The sequence below is a fragment of the Bidens hawaiensis genome, unplaced genomic scaffold, assembly GCF_021521415.1.
Source record: "Bidens hawaiensis isolate Kalapana, Puna unplaced genomic scaffold, B.hawaiensis_p1.1 tig00000978_1, whole genome shotgun sequence".
Classification (NCBI taxonomy): domain Eukaryota; kingdom Viridiplantae; phylum Streptophyta; class Magnoliopsida; order Asterales; family Asteraceae; genus Bidens; species Bidens hawaiensis.
The window spans coordinates 3,450,415-3,463,853 of record NW_027491058.1 but is presented as its reverse complement, the minus strand read 5'-3'; the positions used below and the strand labels follow the sequence as shown (position 1 = coordinate 3,463,853).

At 37.2% G+C, this 13,439-nt stretch overlaps 1 protein-coding gene and 1 pseudogene across 1 annotated transcript; both read left to right on the top strand.

Moving 5' to 3' along the window:
- The first annotated feature begins 515 nt into the window (after window positions 1-515).
- Window positions 516-4,399, top strand: LOC143550400 (G-type lectin S-receptor-like serine/threonine-protein kinase At4g27290). The gene is made up of 7 exons (XM_077041052.1): window positions 516-1,793; window positions 1,897-2,057; window positions 2,164-2,320; window positions 2,395-2,605; window positions 2,695-2,932; window positions 3,027-3,177; window positions 3,614-4,399. Exons 1-7 carry the CDS (start codon window positions 516-518, stop codon window positions 3,917-3,919), a joined length of 2,502 nt encoding a protein of 833 aa, XP_076897167.1. The 3' UTR covers window positions 3,920-4,399.
- Window positions 4,400-6,527: 2,128 nt separating this feature from the next.
- On the top strand, window positions 6,528-9,639 carry LOC143550390 (G-type lectin S-receptor-like serine/threonine-protein kinase At4g27290; annotated as a pseudogene).
- The last annotated feature ends 3,800 nt before the right edge of the window (window positions 9,640-13,439 follow it).

Here is a 13,439-nt window from a genome sequence, read left to right as displayed (position 1 = left end):
TTCACATTCACATATGTCACAAACTCACAAAGAAATATCCCATTTGAGATCATACAAAGATATTTACAATTTAAAGGGTCATGCTAAAAAAACACCTCAAACATGGTTTTTATCGAATCTACACCCCTTTTCTTATCAAATCACTTGTTTTATTTGTATAAGGGAAAAATCAATCAAATAACATGGGCTACTTAGTAAAGCAAGTATATACCGCGCTAGAATGAGTGCTAAGGAGAGGTGGTGGGGCGCCACTCGGCTACCTCATCCAGTTTAACCACCAAAACCATTCCACAACACACATAGTGTTACAGCCTCTAAATAATAAACTATTGGTGACTTTTCATTGGTCAAAGAAAATCCATAGTTAACTGTTGGTGACTTATCATTGGCAAAAGAAAGTCCATAAAAGTGCATCTTAAGAGCTTACCAGTCAATGAACTTTTGCTTTATCTTAATCCATGAAAGTGCAAGCAAGTAGTGATAAAGATGTGCATCTTAAGAATTTCGGGGAGGTTATGAGTGATCGAACCATGATGTTACTCCCTTGTATGATCACCTTCTTCTTTCTACTTCTAGGAACTTGTAGATCGTCAGACACACTAGATGTGCATCAAAACATCTCAGATGGTGACACCATTGTTTCAGGGAATTCAAAATTCGAGCTCGGTTTCTTTAGCCCGGGCAACTCCAAAAATCGGTACCTGGGTATATGGTTTAAGAACACATCTTCGCAAACGGTTATATGGGTTGCAAACCGCGATGCTCCACTTATAAATAACTCAGGTGTGCTCACACTAGACAACCAAGGAAACTTGTCTCTTGTTAGCGGTATCGGCAAAGTCATCTGGTCATCCAACTCCTCGGCGTCTGGCACAAGTGTCAATCTCGTAGCACAACTCTTGGATACAGGCAATCTGGTAATTAAGAGCGGTAATGAACCTAACAATGAAACTTTTATTTGGCAAAGTTTTGATTACCCTGGAGATACTTTCATGGAAGGAATGAAATTGGGCAAGAACTTTATAACCGGAAGAGAAACATATCTGACATCATGGAGGAGTGAAGATGATCCTTCTCAAGGTGAGTATACATTAAGGTTTTTTATGATAAAGGGTAAATATCAACAATTATATATTAGAAAAGGGTCTAGTATTGAAACAAGGATCGGTCCATATAATGGGATATTATTTTCGGGTCGACCACTTATTACTCCTGACACTGCCGATCCACCATTCGCTAGTTATATGGTTGTAAATCAGAACGAGATGTATTTCGCTACTATTTCCATAAAAGATACCACCAGAATCTTGTCAATAATGGTAGTAACTCCCGGTGGTAAACTTGAGATCTTGCAACTAAAACTTCCAAGCTCAGAATGGCTGCGGAGTCTCACCTTACCAGTAGATAATTGTGACAACTATGGAGTGTGTGGCCCATATGGGAGCTGTAATACAGATACCTCTCCTTATTGTGGTTGCTTGAAAGGATTTGAACGAAATACCTCAGGAAATACAAATATTTGTCAACAGAGCATAGCCTTGGATTGTGGGCCTGGGGAGAGATTTTATAAGTTTTCAAGCATGAAATTGCCGGACACGGATAATGCTATATTTAGGAGCAACATGAGCCTACTAGATTGTGAGGCAGCTTGCAAGAATAATTGCTCATGCACCGCCTATGCAAATCCAAACAGAACTCCAGGTGGAATTGGGTGCTTGATATGGTTTGGGGGTTTGATTGATGTTCGAGTGTATTCACAAAACGGGCAAGATCTTTTTGTCAGACTTGCGGCCGCTGAATTTAGATAAGCCAATAAATTAACAAAATAATGTAAATACTTCTTTGTGTTGGAAAAATATGATCTACAAACTAAAATAAAGGCAGTTTGTAAGCAAGACATATACTTTTTATTCCCATTCCAGTTTCCACAGAAAGAAGAAAGTAGTTTTGGAAGTGACTTTGTCAATATCAGCTGTAGTGACTGTGTTGTGCCTCATATTGGCATTCTACACTAGGAGAAAATGGAAGAAGAGATCAAATGCAGAGAGAGAAGGCAAGTGATATTGATCGAAATGCAATTTGTATTTGTCCGCTGTAAATACAAACTATGATCAATATAACTTAAAATAAGATTTTTGTCTCATTGTCATATTTTATAGGTAGACCTTTAAGGACCATTATTGAAGATTACAAAGGTGGCAATGGCCAGATGGGAAGTGTAGAGGTTCAGTTGTTTAGCTTAGCTAAAATTGCTAGGGCTACCAATGACTTCTCGGTCTACAACGAGCTAGGAAAAGGCGGGTTTGGACCAGTTTACAAGGTAATTAAATGACATTTATCAGATGTTGTGACAATAAGTGCATACTAACAACTTTGACAATATCAATCCACCAGGGTGTGCTAGATGAAGGACAAGATATTGCTGTGAAGCGACTGTCAAAGTCCTCTCGACAAGGGTTTGATGAATTTGAAAATGAAGTTCTATGCATTGCTAAACTTCAGCATCGAAATCTTGTGAAGCTCTTAGGATACTGCATTGAAGGCAATGAGAAAATGTTAATTTATGAATACATGCCTAACAAAAGCTTGGATGGTTTTTTATTTGGTTGGGCTCTCTTCCAATTCTAAAAGTCAAATTTCTTTAAACATCCAAGGAATACCTTTTCTAAAACTAAATTGTTGCATATTGAGCAGATGAATCTAGGAAGTTGTTACTTGACTGGCCACAACGATTCCGTATAATTCATGGGATTGCTCGAGGTCTTCTTTATCTTCATCAAGATTCCCGGCTTAAAGTTGTACATAGGGACTTAAAAGCAGGAAACATTTTACTTGATCATCAAATACGTCCAAGGATATCAGATTTTGGTTTGGCCAGAATGTTTAAAGAAGACGAGAGTGAAGGAAATACAAAGAGAGTCGTGGGAACTTTGTAAGAAACCCTCAACTCAATTTGTGTTTTCAGTAATATTTACATATGCCTTGCATCCATTGACTTAATTTGCATGGTCCTAACTTCTACTCAGGGGCTACATATCTCCAGAGTACGCAGCGAATGGTCTCTACTCAGTAAAGTCAGATATTTTCAGCTTTGGGGTTTTGGTACTGGAAATTGTGAGCGGGAAGAAAAATAGAGGTTTCGTTCATGAAGACCATGATGATAACCTTCTTGGACATGTAAGTGTGTTGATTACGATCATCCATCCAAAAATGAAATATACTATGCACCCATGCTGTATTTGGAATACATATACATGTAAGTGTGAGTTTAATAACCATTAAATAATGTGGAGCAAAATGAACCTTCTTGAGCCTTAACACGGAGGGAACAAAAGGAAAGGTTGGTAGCGTTTCATGGAGTGGAGATCACAATCATCCCTTCAAATGATCCAACGGCTTAAAAGTGGTTTTTCTGGCTCCTAATTATTTAACGGTTATGATTTTAACCTCCCGGCCTCCATGTATATTATGTGACAACGAGCCTTTATGTGCATACATGTGATGAAGTTCTATAAACATCGTTTTGTGATTTGAACTAAACTTGCACTGAATAATGCTGGTGCATGTACCTTATGATATGATCTAACTTTTGTCTTCACGTGGATTCATACAGGCGTGGAGACTTTACACGAAAGGCAAGTCTCTAGATCTAATTGATGAGTCTTTACGTGGGTCCTATTCGGCTTCCGAAGTGTTGCGAGCAGTACATGTTGGCTTATTGTGTGTGCAACAACGAGTAGAAGATAGACCTGACACGCCAACTGTGGTTGTATTCTTGGGTGGTGAAGGGGCACGTCCTTCTCCTAAAAAACCCGCTTTCTTTATTCAAGAAAGTGAAATCAACTCCACCTCAAGTCTTCCTTCACTACCATCGTCAGTTAATGTGGTAACACTAAGTCAAGTGGATGGTAGATACTGAGAAGAAACATTTTAATCACACTTCAGGTCATTTTAGATGCCTATATATATAAATAATGTGAATTTTTTGGATCACTGCATACTTATCAATCCATGCCAACATTAATGTCTGTTTATATGTGTATTTCCTTTTTCTTTAATCTTCTCAAATCTAGCATTGGATGCCAAATGTAGTTCACGTCAGGGGATGTATCTTACTAGTTACCTGTTTATCTAACATGATAGAGGAGGCTGGGAATATTGGAGAACTCTATAATACTGTAATCTACTTTAGTTTTTTGTTGTAAGTGGCAGTGTGCTTACGAGAAATCGGCTCCAAGGTACTGTTCGTAAAGGTTCTGTGCCCTGATGCACGGGGACAGTGGTGTGCTTATTACGAGAACTTCTATGTAATTTGTATTTCATGTTAGTCTAATCATACTAAAATTTCACCCCGAGGAGATACAAAGCAAACACAACCTAATTTTCACCCTTAATATCAAAAGGAAGTTCATGCATGACTAATTAATTAGCACCTCATTATTACTTGAAATTAACTCTAAATTTAGAGTCTCTTAGTTTAATTAACTTTAGCATAACTACTTTTCCAGGCTTAACAGTATTACCTTAATATTACTGTTATCGCCTAAATTATACATGTTTGCTTAGCAATATCCCACCACAAACCAGAAGGCTTTCAGTGACGACAGACAGATTTGTTGGTAATCTTTGGTAAGATTTTAAGTAAAAAGTAAATATATTAAAAAAGGTATTGTATCCAAAATACCTCATAAAATAAACATTAAATAAAAAATATCTTTATACAAAAAGTTACATACAGGTGAAAATTTTAGCTATATAATTGGACGGTGGAGGTCCTAACTACGTTTGATTGAACACTTTTTTCATGGCCGCACAAAGCATGTGTACCATCGAATTTTAGCTATATAACAGAATGGTGGTGGTCCTAACTACGTTTGACTCAAAACTTCTTCCATGGCCGCATGAAACAGTTGTTGCATCACCATCGGCTCAACTTCCATGGCCTCCTCTAGTTTTTCTAGTATGACGATAATCTCCAAACATTGACTAAATAATTAGTCGTTTGTTAACAACTAAAAATGATTATATTTATAAAAGTAGTAGCATAGAATTTGGAGAAGAACGAGATGATGAGATCTCCCATGATGAAATCAACAGCATCACCCGTAAGGGCATGATAAGGATCGTGAGTGAGTGGTCCCAAAATCAAGAGAGGCGTAATCTCTACTTCTTGGTTATGCTAATTATCCTTAATCTGTCTGTGATTACGTAGGGATTACCTACAGGTATTTTTTATTTTCATTTTCTTTTAGTTTTCATTTTTTTCGTGAGATCCTTCGCTGATGGATTTATATCCGTCATATTCGTCAGCAATACTTTATTTCTAGTAGAGTCTCAAAGTACATGTAAATGCATATACTTTGGCATTTGACTACTTCATAGTTTACTTGGTACGATAAAGAATCAACTACATAATTTACTTGAAAATTAGGTTTAAATACTCGAACTATCACCTATTGTCGATAATAATCTATACTTACATTTTGACCAATAATAATTCTAACTTTCATTTTCATTACCAAGAGCAATACCCATAAAATAATTATCATGCAATTTCCCACTTTCACCACCAACGGTCACACCACTCCCCTTCCCCTTGCCGGACGAATGATGGATTTCATTCGATTCCCAGTGAAGAACATCCTCTTTTTTGTTCTCCAATATTTTCCATGTTTCATCATCATCTTTCTCCCCACACTCAATTCCCAAATCAATTGATCTTGGCATCGATTACAAAATTAATTGATCGTTACCTACTCGTTACATATATTCACGTTTAATTCGGTTATCCGCCTCTCTGTTGTAACTGAATCCGTTTGGTAAATAATAAATAAAAGAATAAAATATTATTCGGTTATTGTTATCAATTCAAAGCGTACTCTTACATATTCTAAATGGGTACCGGTACCCGTAATACCCGTACTTGTACACGTATCTATACGCGTACCTAAAATCAATAAACTTGGGTACTCATACTCGTACCCAATAGACACGTACATGTACATGTATGAATACTAGTATGGGTACGAGTACGTGTATTCGGGAAAAAAACATTACCCCTAGGTTTTACTAGTGCGAGTGTTAAAGAGGAAAAGGTTGACTTTTTGACTCATTTATAGAAAAGCCGCTGCCAAGATTGAAACCACAAACAGAATGTAATAACTTTAAATAGGGTGATGTGTCTAAATATCAAATCTTTTCTTAGATTTACCAGTCAAACTATCCTTTCGCCCACACGCGTAATTAGCTATTCGATTTTAACTTCAAGACTTAACGTTAAGTGTCAAATTTTAACTCTCTTTGGTTTGATGGAATGCTTATGAGTGAAAGTCCCAAACGTCTCATTTGAGATCATACCAAAATGTTTATCTATTATTAAACTGTCAGTTTACTTTTTGTTGACCAAGGAGATTTCTTTATTGGAAGAACGAAAATATCTCCATCAATGAAAGTTAGCTTTATCTTTATCCATAGAAGTGTTATCAAGTTGTGAGGAAGGCGGAATTCAGAGAATCAATCAAACCAAAATGTTACTCCCTTATATCACCTTCTTCTTTCTAGTTCTAAGAGCTTCTAGATCATCAGACACCATAGCAGTGCATCAAAACATCTGAGATGGTCAGACCATAGTTTCAGAAAACGAAAAATTTGAGTTTGGTTTCTTTAGCCCGGGCAGTTCCAAAAATCGGTACCTGGGAATATGGTTTAAGAACACATCACCGCCTACGATTGCATGGGTTGCAAACCGGGAAAATCTACATATACACACCTCTGGCGTGGTCGAACTGGACAACCAAGGGAACCTGACTCTTGGTATTGGTAGTGGCAAAGTCCTCTGGTCATCCAACTCTTCGGCATCTGATACAAATATCAATCTTGTAGCACAACTCTTGGATACAGGAAATCTGGTGATTAAGAATGAAAATGTTATTTGGCAAAGTTTTGATTACCCTGGGGATACCTACTTACCGGGAATGAAGATGGGCAAGAACTTCATAACCGGAAGAGAAACATATCTGACATCATGGAGGAGTACAGATGATCCTTCCCCAGGTGAGTATATATTAAGGTTTTTGATGGTTAGGGGTAAATACCAACAGTTGTATATTATGAGAAGCTCTGCTATTGAAACAAGGATCGGGCCGTATAATGCAAAACATTTTCTGGCCGACCAAACTTTACTCCTAACCCTTCTGATCCGACCTACGTTATTAATATGATTGTGAATCAGAATGAGATGTATTTCACTTATTTTTCTAATGGTAATGACTCCACGTTCTTCTTAAGAACGATGGTATACTTGAAATTTCGCAGCTAAAATTACCGAACCCACAATGGATGCGTAGTATTAGTTTACCCGTAGATTATTGTGACGGCTATGGAGTTTGTGTCCCATATGGGAGTTGTGATACCTCCACATCTCCTTATTGTGGGTGCTTGAAAGGATTTGAAAAGAGTCCTGATAATGATACAAGTGTTTGTGGACGGAAGATAGCCTTGGATTGTGGGCCTGGAGAGGGATTTCACAAGTTTTCGAGCATGAAACTGCCAGATACGGGGAATGCTGTCTATAATAGCAACATGAGCTTACAAGATTGTGACACAGCTTGCAAGAATAATTGCTCGTGTACCGCCTATGCAAACCCAAACATCACTCTAGGTGGAGTTGGGTGCTTGTTATGGTTTGGGGGTCTGATTGATGTCAGGGTGTACCCACAAAGCGGGCAAGATCTTTATGTCAGACTTGCAGCCTCAGAATAAGGCAGTTTGTAAGCAAGACATATACTTGTTTCCTTTAACTCTATATCATCTTTTAGACCTCATTTCAGGTTGCATGGGAAGAAAAAAGTAGTTTTGGTTGTCACTTTGTCAATATCAGCCGTGTTGACTTTGTTGGGCCTCGTATTGGTTCTCTACATTAGAAGAAAACGGAGGAGTTCAGATGCAGAGAACAACAACCAAATGGGAAGTGCTGAGGTTCCTTTGTTTAGCTTATCTAAAATTTCTAGGGCTACCAATGACTTTTCAGTCCACAACAAGTTGGGAGAAGGCGGGTTTGGACCAGTTTACAAGGTAAATGAATTATATGAATTTGGCGTTAATTTATATTTGATCGAATAGGTGTACATACCTTTAACAATGGACATCTGAATCCACCAGGGTGTGCTTGAAGACGGACAAGAGATTGCTGTGAAGCGGCTATCAAAGTCATCTGGGTAGGGGCTTGTAGAATTCAAGAATGAAGTTCAATGCATTGCTAAACTACAGCATCGGAATCTTGTGAAGCTCTTAGGATATTGCATTCAAGCACATGAGAAATGTTAATTTATGAATACATGCCTAACAAAAGCCTCGACAGTTTTTTATTTGGTTGGGCTCTCTTTACAATCCTCAAAATTTACAGATTTCTTTATTATATATGCAAAGGAATACAATATATATAAATTAAAATGTTGCAAAGTTAGCAGATGAAACAAGAAGGTCGTTGCTTGATTGGCCACAAAGATTCCACATAATTCATGGGATAGCTCGAGGTCTTCTTTATCTTCATCAAGATTCCCGGCTTAAAGTCGTTCACAGAGACTTAAAAGCAGGGAACATTTTACTTGATCATCAGATGCGTCCGAAGATATCAGACTTCGGTTTGGCCAGAATGTTTAAAGAAGACGAGAATGAAGCAAATACAAAGTGAGTTGTGGGAACTTTGTAAGAATCTCTGAACTCGATTAATGCCTTCAACAATTTATAATTCTTGTCTGTATGTGTTGATTTGCATACTACTAACTTCTACTCAGGGGCTACATATCTCCAGAGTATGCAGTGAATGGCCACTTCTCGGTAAAGTCAGATATTTTCAGCTTTGGTGTTTTAGTGTTGGAAATTGTGAGCGGGAAGAAAAATAGGGGTTTTGTTCATGAAGACCATGATGATAACCTTCTTGGACATGTAAGTGTGTTGAATACAATCATCCCTTGAACTGCATAATCGATATATCAAAACAACAATCAACAATATTTGGATAAACTCCCAATTTCATTATAATCATGGAGGGAACAAAAGGAACGGATGGTTGTGATTCATGGAGTAGAACTGACATAATATATGGTTATCACAATCATCCATTGAAATATCATCCAAGGTTGAAAAGTGGTTTGTAATTATTAACTGTTCTTATTTGAACCACCCTCCATGTATGTGATGAGGTATGAATGCAATATATGGATAGTGAAGCTACAAAACACGTATGGGGTACCTTCTGAGGAGATCTAACTTTTGGTTATTTACTTGCATTAATATAATAGGCTTGGAGACTTTACAAAGAAGGAAGGTCCCTCAATCTAATTGATGAATGTTTGCGCACATCCTATTCTGCTTGTGAAGTGTCACGATCAGTACATGTTGGCCTCTTGTGTGTGCAACAGCGACTAGAAGATCGGCCTGACACACCGACTGTGGTGGCGATGTTGGGTGGTGAAGGCTCACTTCCTGCTACAAAAAAACCAGCTTTCTTCATTCAAGAAAGTGAAATCAACTCCACTTCAATACTTCCGTTACTATCATTATCAGTTAATGGCGTAACATTAAGTCAAGTATATGGTAGATAATGAGAAGAATTGTATATATTGATAATGTTTCAGGTAATTTGTGTATGGTTATATACTTATATTAGTTATATACAAATGTATTATATTTGAATCAATATGAACTATCAATCCATACTAATTACGTAAATGTATGTATGTATGCTAATTTCCATTCTTTTTTATCGGATCTATGTACTTAAATGGGATCTAGCATTTGAGGTTGTCAAATGTACTTAAATGGTGTATCTCTTATAGAGACCGATTCTAGATGGTCAATCTCTCAATAGACCCCGCGTAGAGTGGGTTAGCCTCCAATAACAAAAGAGAATAAGATAAACCGAACTTGAAACGATTTTCTGATTATCTTTCTTCTTCTTTCACAAACGAAGATTACAATATATAGGAAAAACAATAAATAAAAATAGGAAAAGATAAATAATAAGGAAACCTAATTATAGTATAATAAGGAAACTGAATAATAAATAAACCTAGTTAGTATATGTTCAAATTAATTAATATATTTGGATCGTATCAATTCCTCGCCCCTTCAAATCATCCCCGTCCTTAAGGACAGAGACCGAAAAAGCTTGGTGGTGTGACACGGTGGCTACCATTCAAGCAGCACAACAACATATGTGTTGGTCTCAACAGGTCGCAATGGTGTGCGCCACTTGCGTCTTGTGGATGTGTCTTCATCCGGGTCATTTGCGTCTTCAGGTGGAAGGCTACATCTTTTCTCACTCCCTCTGGCAATGGTCCATCTAACCTCATTATTGAAAACTGCAATCCATCAAAACCGTAATTTGGATGTTGGTATATATTTTGTACATTCTTACATATGATCGAAATGCCTTTGAAAGTTACATTCTGATGTGGCATGGTTTTCACATGGCACAAACCAGTGGTGCCCATGACAGCCTTTGCAACAATGTTTGAGTTTCCATTAGAAGACCTAGCGATCAAAAGCTTTTTTACAACAACTATGTTGCCCAGATTTGATCTTTACACAACTTGATCGGTTAAACAAAGATGAAACAGATATCAACAATAACTTTATTGATAATACCACGTTATGCAATTATGAATGTTTTGACTCTTCAACATTGACCCCTATTTATACACAACTAGAGCCAATCTTAATTTTACATGTGTCATGGAAGTTATAAACTTTCCATTTGACACTTCTAGACCCTATACTTACATGGACATTCTATATACAACATAAACATACTTTGGCATAATTACAACACGACCCTGTTGAAGATTCGATCTTTTATCAAGAAGTAGTTAGATTCAATTGGAAAAAGATAGAAGATGTTAAATGCATGGATTAACAAACCAAACTTTGTCCCATGTTGGAAACTCGGTTCCAACAACAATGTATTCATTAGTTGATGAAAACATGGAACTGTTTGCAATTTTTGTTGGGCATTCATATGAAACATGGCCAATATCTTTACAAATATGACATATAATGGAAAACTTATCTTTTGGGAATTCTTGTTCGTCTTTAACCTTCTCCTTTTGTTTCTTCATAGATCCCCTAAACTTTCTTCTTTCCCTCTTTGCTTGTTGTTTTGTTAGTCTTCTACCATCTTTATACAACAATATATCATCTCCAATGGTTAGCCTTTTATTAACTTTTGCAATCTCCATGTTAACATCTGGGCTGCATCATTTTTCCGTGTTGCGATTGTCATGCCATCTGCATGAATTCCATGGCCTTCATCTTTTCCATCTTCAACCACTCCTTGGTTGGAACTATGGACTGTTCTTTGTCCATCAATACAAGAATTTTCTCCAAATCTTGTCTGGTCCGCTACACCACAAAAGTTTTCTCTTCTGCGAATGAAGGTGGGATTGTTCTTTTGTCTCGGCTTAATGCTTCTTAAATCATTGATAATTCCTTGTTTGTATTTGGATTAGGGCTGGGTTTGAACGTGTGTTCATTCTTCTGGTCAGAGTATAAGTTGGGCCTGTCACTATGGCTTTCTTCTTCGCAAGAAATAGGGATTTCAAAAACACCGATTCAAAGATTGTAGGATTCCATCACCAATCACCACTAATCTTCTATTAATCGATCAAAGAGCCTGATGCTCTGATACCAATTGTTGCCCAGATTTGATCTTTACACAACTTGATCGATTAATGCTGGAATAATCAGTTCGTTATTTGTATAAGAAAACCTTATGTTCATAATCCATTTGTTTATTACAAATCACTGTTAAATCTTATTATTCTTGAATAAAAAACCTCTTCATTCCTACTCTCTATTAAACCTATGTTCTTAGGCTTCTTGATATCCAACAAACAATAGAGATCATTATCGACTTTGGAAACCTAGAAGGTACTTGTCCTTAAGGACGGAATGTGGAGCCTTGAACTCAGAAGGCACTTTGGAAACAATATTTGAGATTCATTAGTATCAATAACCGGATCGTATCAACTCTCGACCCTTTGAAAACGTCCTTGTCCTCAAGGACAGAATGTTGTCACCATGGCGATTGCCACTCGAGTCGTACAATGACAAACAAGGCGGTCTCAACCTAGCACCACGGTGGCCACCACTCGCGTCTTGCCGTGCTACATGTGATATTCGTCTTAGTAGTAGGTTTTGGCTTTATGAAGCATTATGTGTTGTAGTTTTACCATCCTAAGCTGGTAATGGTTATTGATAGACTGAACAAAACTTGGACTTGGTGGTGGCGATGTGATACTCCTTTTGATGATGTTAAAATTCACAACCTTTGATAGAGGTTTTTTTACGGTTTTTATTAAGGTTACAAAAGTCGCTAGCCGGACCCTAGGCTGCCGACTTGTTAGTTGGGTGTACTTGGGTACTCAAAAATTGTAAATATCAAAAAAATTAATTTTCGGGTAGTATGTATATGTCAAATATCATAAGTATATTAATATTTGTACTAAATTATTCAAAAATTTGCAAACCATTAACTAAAAAAGTGATATTCTTTATTTTAATATTATAGAAATATGAATTATGTTTTATTTTTTAAGTTAAATTCGGCCAAGTTGATCGACTAGATGTGATTATGGCTGAGGTTGACCACATTTGATCAATTCTTAGCAACTAGACGGAGTTAAAGAAACTATACTCGGCTCCATGCCTTGTAGCGAGTACTCGGCCGTGTAGACCTAATTTTACAACATTGGTATTCAATCCACCGGACGAGATAGGAACAACGGGTTTGGGCGTTGATGTATGTAGGTCCTCTTTGGGATGGATCTAACAACTTTACTCAGATCAATCCGTGTTGTTAGGTATCGGAAATCACTAACAACACTCGGATCTTGGATCTTTGTTTGTATGAACAAAAGAAAGAAAAGATAGAAAAGGTGACGTGGGTGAGAGAGAAAGTTCTTTTTATTTTCTTGGAAGTGTGTAGAGTTTTTGGAGAAATGGGTTAAGTGGCCATTTTATATGGTCCCTATCTCTCCATATTTTACATTTCATCTTACAAAATAAACGTACGGAGGTACGTAATACACAGACTAAAATCAAATATAAATACATATACAATCTTAATACTAATATATAATATTAGCCCTACAATCTCCCTCTAGGATTGAGTATATCCAGGAACCTTCACCAAGTTCCTTGCCCCGTCTTTATTTCTTGAAATCTAGTACATGTCTTGATCCAAGAGCTTGAACGAGATTGAATCTTGGACAAATCTTTATTTTCCATTCTTGAGGACTTTAACTTCAATCTTATTTTCTAGGAAGGATCGGCAACGACAGATTTGAGAATCATCTGATGTGGGAGGCTCGACGTCTAATTTTCTTTTGTTGACTTTCTTGGGCCGACTGGTTCCTTCGACTGATCTTCAGACACTG